General features: G+C 45.3%; 1 protein-coding gene across 1 annotated transcript; it reads right to left on the bottom strand.

The window, feature by feature from the left end:
• Positions 1–418: 418 nt before the first annotated feature.
• Positions 419–2,322, bottom strand: zgc:113227 (uncharacterized protein LOC541506 homolog). Its single transcript, XM_034678525.1, has 2 exons — positions 2,110–2,322; positions 419–1,670 (listed from the first exon to the last, which is right to left on the bottom strand). Exons 1-2 carry the CDS (start codon positions 2,254–2,256, stop codon positions 582–584), a joined length of 1,236 nt encoding a protein of 411 aa, XP_034534416.1. The 5' UTR covers positions 2,257–2,322; the 3' UTR covers positions 419–581.
• Between the last annotated feature and the right edge of the window lie 4,097 nt (positions 2,323–6,419).

Here is a 6,419-nt window from a genome sequence, read left to right as displayed (position 1 = left end):
CCTAAAAAAGTTATCTACAGCAGAGATCCAGAGGAACCTACGAGACAAGGGAGCTCAGGGACTCCAGAAAGGTCTATGGTTAGTAACTTTAATGGGACAGGGAGAGTTAAAGTGAGAGACAGGCAGAGAGGAGAGAGAGGGAAAGACAGGATCCCAGTGTGTCAGTCTAAGCCTATAGCAGCATAACTAAGACCTGGTCCAAGCCTGATCCAGCTCTAACTATAAGCTTTATCAAAAAGGAAAGTTTGAAGCCTACTCTTAAAAGTAGAGAGGGTGTCTGCCTGATAACTGAAGGCTCTACCTCCCATACTACTTTTAGAGACTACAACGAGCAGGCCCATGTTTGCAGTGATGGAGGCCCAAACTGAACAAATAACCCTCTTATCCAATCCCAAAAGAGAGCAATACACTCATGTTCTTGGTTTTGTTTCTTTATTCAAACATCACACACTTACATGGGGATTTTCATTTCTACTGTATTGGCACTGACTTTCAAATTAAAGACACTGTTTAGAATACACATGCAAGCCTTTGTATTACTGAAATAACCTCATCACACTCCCGTAAAGCTTGACCACAAGTTAAAGTAGGTTAAAGTAGTCCATTAACGCGCCCCTCACTTCAGCTCCTTCTGGGTCAGCACGCTCCCGTAAAACCTGAGCACGAGGCTGAACGTTCAGGTGTCTGTCTTGGTGCTCCACTGAGCAAATGTCCCCACGTTCCTCACAGATGTTGTGCAGCACACAGCAGGTCACCGCCATGTTGTTGACCAGCTCCAGCGTGCAGTTGTTTCTTTTGAGTAGGCACCTCCATCGTCCTTTTAACCTCCTGAAACTCGTCTCCACGACCGAACTCGCACAGCTCAGCCTGTGGTTGAACGTGCATTGCTCGGGGGTCAAATCTGCAGATTGGGTGAAGGGCTTCATGATCCACTTCTGCAGGGGGTACGCCGAGTCCCCAATCATGTACGGTCCCACTTCACAGCCAGAGATGATCTCCTTGTGTTTGCTAAGTGCTTCAGTGTCTCTCAGGGTGTCCCACACATATGACTGTCTCAGCACTCTTGCATCGCTCATTCTCCCTGCAGCGCCAACCATCGCGTTCCAGAAACGTCCGTTACCATCCACGACTGCCTGCAGGATGACCGAATGCCATCCCTTGTTGTTGCGATAGTCTTGAGGATACTCCTTCGGTGGCATTATTGGAAGATGGTGTGAATCGATTGCACTGACACACTGCGGCACTCCCCAACGGTCCTGGAAGAGTGACGCCATTTCCACCAACTTCTCAGCGTCAGGAAACCTCATGTGAACAGGACGCAGCACCCTGGTGACAGCTTTGCAGAAGTCCTGAACGCAATTAAACACAGTGCTCAGTCCCACTCCGAAGAGGCGGCTGATGGTCCGGTACTCGTCGCCGGTGGCCAGCTTCCAGACGGCGATTGCGACCCGCTTTTGGACAGGGACACACAAGCGGTAGTTTGTGTTCTTCTTCTCCATGACGTGCTTCACCTGGGTGCAGATGTACTCGAACGTCTCCTGGGACATTCGGAAAGTCTTCTCAAACTGCCGGGGGCTGAAATCTGGAACGACGGACTCCCACCAGTGTTGAGATGTAGGTTGTGTCCAGGAAACCGACGAGCGGCTCCTTGCCATCATCCGAAGGAGTACCTGTAACAGAAATAAATATGTTATAGTATGGGAGGTAGAGACTTCAGTTTTCAGGAATCATCTACCAGTCAGGGTCCGGGAGGCAGACACCCTCTCTACTTTTAAGAGTAGGCTTCAAACTTTCCCTTTTGATAAAGCTTATAGTTAGAGCTGGATCAGGCTTAGTTATGCTGCTATAGGCTTAGACCGACACACTTGGATCCCCTATCTCCTCTCTCTGCCTGTCTCTCACTTTAACTCTTCCTGTCCCATTAAAGTTACTAACCATAGACCTTTCTGGAGTCCCTGAGCTCCCTTGTCTCGTAGGTTCCTCTCTGCTGTGGACGTTCCAGACCAACCCTCCTTTCCAACCCCAAGTTATGCTGCTATAGGTTTAGACAACCGACCCCCCCTCACTTCCTTTAACCCTCCATGAAGAATTAAAGGTGTATGTAATTACCTGTTTCCTTGAGCGTGTTCTCTGTCTGTAGCAATCCAGATGAGCAGACATGAGTCTCTTGACCAGTAGTGACTGGAAGCTGATGTGGTTCCGCAAAATAGGGAGCAAGACTTGAAGCATTCCTTCAAAGTTGTTGTCCTCCATCATTGTTGTTGTTGTTGTTTGTAGATAGAAGTGCTGGGAAGTCAGAGAGCAGTCCTTACCCGAGGATCAGCAAACTGTTCTAGTGCATGTTGATTAAACTTGCAGACCTTTTAAAGACCTCTTAAGTGGTTAGGGGGTTGGGTCACCCTTTGTAACACCTCTGGCCCCGCCCTCACTGGAACAAACCAATGCTAGGGGAGTGTGCAACCCCCACTGAAGCAACATGACACAAACAATTGCAAACAAAGGACTCAAAGCACACAATAATACAAAGTCAGTTATTTACCTCTATTTTTACTGTCTACAACTCCTACAATCCGTCTCCACACTATCATCTCTCTCTCTCTTCATCTCCCTCTATCCCTCTCTCCAACTCGGTCTCAGCAGATGTGTGTCTAACATGAGTCTGGTCCTGCTGGAGGTTTCTGCCTGTTAAAGGAAGTTTGTCCTTGCCACTGTAACTTGCTAAATGCTGCAAAGTGCTCTGCTCATGGTGGATTAAGATGAGATCAGACTGAGTCCTGTCTGTAAGATGGGACTGGATCTTATCCGGTCTTGATGTTGGGTCTTTGTTTATAATAGAACATAGAGTATGGTCTAGACCGGCTCTGTATGGAAAGAGTCTGAGGAGAACATGTGTTGGGATTTGGTGCTTTATAAATAAAGACTGTGTCATGGGTTGCTTTCAGTTCTGGTTTCATTTGTTGTGTTTCATTGATTCATGTTCTGTTCTATCTGTTGCCGTTTTTGTGTTCTTGTGTGTTTAGTGTTTTGTCTTCCTGTGTTTTCCTGTGGTCTTAAGTTGGGTTTCAGTGTTTTATTTTGTGATTGTCTTCACCTGTGTGTGCTTACTCGTTACCCAGTGTGTCTATTTAGTCTCTGTGTTTCCTCCCTTGTGTGGGTTCATGTCTTCCAGTGTCCATGTGCTTCTTTTGTTCCCTTGATTTACTTTGGAGTAAGTTTGTTTTAGTTTATTAAATTCTCTCTTTTTTAAATATGAATCTGGGTCCTCTTACTTTCTACATCTGTGACAGAGTGATTGATTGTCTGGGAACTGACTCTACTGGCTGCTGGAAAGGTGTTGAGCAAACCTTTTCTTGTTGTTTCTGTAATAAAGTCTGGGGGGAAAAAAGTAATGCATTACACCAGATTGCCTTGAGGTAGATTTCAACAGATTTGTCTGGATATCTGGTAGATGTAGATTCTAAGATTCTTTAAACACAGCTAAATCACACATGCACACCTGGGATCATTCAACCCCAACGACTCACCTACGACAGAGGGTGTTAACGAGTTAAGGAGAAACTGGGTCAACAGCACTGTTAGCGATTCCCATTCAACTACCTCAATCATTAGCACACTAATGAGCCTACTGACACATGGAACAGTGTGACATGTGCATTCAAAAGATGAGAGAGAGTCAAATGAAGTCCACCTGTAAAGGTTACAGAGCATTTTCACATGAGTAGTGTGAAATGCTGTCTGTGATACTGTCTGAAATTTGAACAAAGGATGTTTCATCACCATCCTGTGAGGCACGCGTACGGTAGTTTAGCCCAGTCGAGTCAAGTCAGCATCACCTTCCCACATAGGGACTCGCGCCTGGCTTGTCTCTTGCTGATCAAATAACTCTTTTCGACACCCTCATAACACGGCACCAGTTTGTTTTTCCACCCGCTCAAGCCCGTGGAAGAGGCACGTCATGACGTCAGATTTACGTGACCGCTTTTCCCAGCAGTGCTAGCGCAACCTTTCCCTCACAACAACAACAACGATGGCGGACAACGGCAGCTTGTCTCCCCGGCCGACCGCTGCTTTGCCTTGGAATCCATGAGTCTCTTTTATATTTTGATGGAAATACGTTTGAGTTGTGTTTTTGATCATGGCTCCCCCTAACATAAGCGGTTCGTGGTTCTAGACCAGCAAAGAGTTGGAGCCACTCTGGAACCAGGTTTCCCGGCCGGGAGCCTAGCGGTACACTAGCAGAAAAAACTGGTTCTCAATTGAGTGCAAGCTCCGAACCAGTCCTGAAACTGCTTCGGTCTACAAAGGGGTATCTCAGCACCCATCACACAGAACAGCACACTTAAAACATGAAACACACATACATTAACAAACACACACACTCTTTAACTTTTATTCCACTACCTTAGTTAAGTTCATTTTCCCTATTCTTTGTTATTCTTTTTCTTTCTCACTACTTTACTTTCCTCTATCTTCATTTATGTACCTCTTTATTTCTCTACTTCTCTACTCGTCTCTACTTTTCTCTCCTTTTTTTTGGTTTGGTGCCTTGGTCCACAGTATCCTGTAACCTCTTGAGTCCTTTGCCTCCCTCCTCCTCCCGCCACACAGATAACCATGGACAGAAAAGGGTTACAACACCCTGAGCTGTCCCACCAGGCTCAAGAAATCACCTAACCTAATCACACAGAAGGTCTGAAACCTGAAACAGTCTCAGTCAAGCGGCAACCTCCAGTCTCAAAATATGAAGCCCATGAGGAAGTGTTATAAACTGCAGTTCAACGAGATACACATACACACCCATCTAAAGAAGACGACCTTTACAGCAGAAATAAACATGTGTACAGCCTGGTGGCAGGTTAGCAAATAGTATCCAGCATGCTATGCACAATGAAGCGGCATCTTTCTTCACAGAGCGACATCTTTTGGATACAATACTGCAACATATAATGTTGACGTAGCTTTAATTCCCTTTTCACATTGGCTTGAGAGTCCTGGTCAGAGTTGCAGTAAATCACCAGGGTACTGCTTATAAATAAACCAGCCAAAACAGTACAACACAGAACCAGTTGTAGATTCTTTGTCAACACAGCTGAATCCCCCGTGCACACCTGGGATCATTCAACCCTATGACAGAGGGTGATAACGACTCCAGGAGAAACTGGGTCAACAGCACTGTTAGTGATTCCCATTCAACTACCTCAATCATTAGCACACTAATGAGCCTCAATGTGTGAAGAAGCTCTTTTGATGAGAGGTGAAACATCTTCAAGAACTTCAGCTATCATAGAAACAACAAAATGTGTTAATGGATTCATGTTGGTCCACCTCCCAGATCACCTTTGCTTTGTCCTTGAAGAGAGAAGGTTTAATTTCGGGACAAATGTTATCAGGGCACTTCTTGCGTGCCTTGAAGACATCAAAGCATGGATGGCTTTGAACTTTCTAAACTTCAATGAAAAAAAGACAGAAGTAATGGTGTTTGGTCCCAGTGGCCCTTGTGAACTCCCTCCGGTTGATCTGGGCCCTTTGGCCGTCTATTTTAAGTCGAAAGTCGCAAACTTGGGTTTTAAGCTTGACAGTGATTTTAAGATGGATCAGCAGATCAGCTCTATAGTAAAGTCCAGCTTTTTTCACATTAGGCAGCTGGCAAAGGTGAAGCCTTTCCTTGCACGACAGCACTTTGAAACAGTAATCCATGCCTTTGTCACATCCCGGCTGGATAACTGCAATGCACTTTATTTAGGAATCAGTCAGTCCTCCCTCGCACGTCTCCAGTTGGTCCAGAATGCAGCCGCTCACCTTTTAATTGGAGCACGTAAAAGGGAGCACATAACGCCCATTTTAGCCTCCCTCCACTGGTTGCCTGTGCATTTTAGAGTCCATTTTAAGATTATTTTATTTGTTTTTAAATCTTTAAATGGTCTCGCCCCGCCCTACCTCTCTGAGCTGATCCATCTCTATGCCCCTGCTCGGTGCCTCAGGTCAGCTGATCAGCTGCTCCTGGAGGTACCGAGGTCCAAGCGGAAGCTCAGGGGGGATAGGGCTTTTTCTGTCGCTGCTCCCAAACTGTGGAACGATCTTCCTTTAGCCGTCAGACAAGCCCCCTCACTGTCCACTTTTAAAAGTCGTCTTAAAACCCATTTTTATTCCCTGGCTTTCGACTCAGCATGAGACCCTGCTCTTGTTTCAGTGCCTTTTTATTTTTATTTTTATTTTTTAACTTTATTTTATCTTATTGTTCTTATTGATTTTATGAGTTTATTGTTTGTTTTTATCCATTATGTTTCTGTACAGCACTTTGTGTCCGACTGCTGTTGTTCTTAAAGTGCTTTATAAATAAAGTTGAGTTGAGTTGAGTTGAGGGAAGTAAGGACAGAAAAGCATCCACAGCCACAAAATATCCCTCAAAGCTCAGTAAC

Source organism: Notolabrus celidotus, unplaced genomic scaffold, assembly GCF_009762535.1.
Source record: "Notolabrus celidotus isolate fNotCel1 unplaced genomic scaffold, fNotCel1.pri scaffold_170_arrow_ctg1, whole genome shotgun sequence".
In the NCBI taxonomy this organism is placed as follows: Eukaryota; Metazoa; Chordata; class Actinopteri; order Labriformes; family Labridae; genus Notolabrus; species Notolabrus celidotus.
Note: the sequence above shows the minus strand (reverse complement) of the source record. Positions and strands in the feature narration are given on the sequence as shown.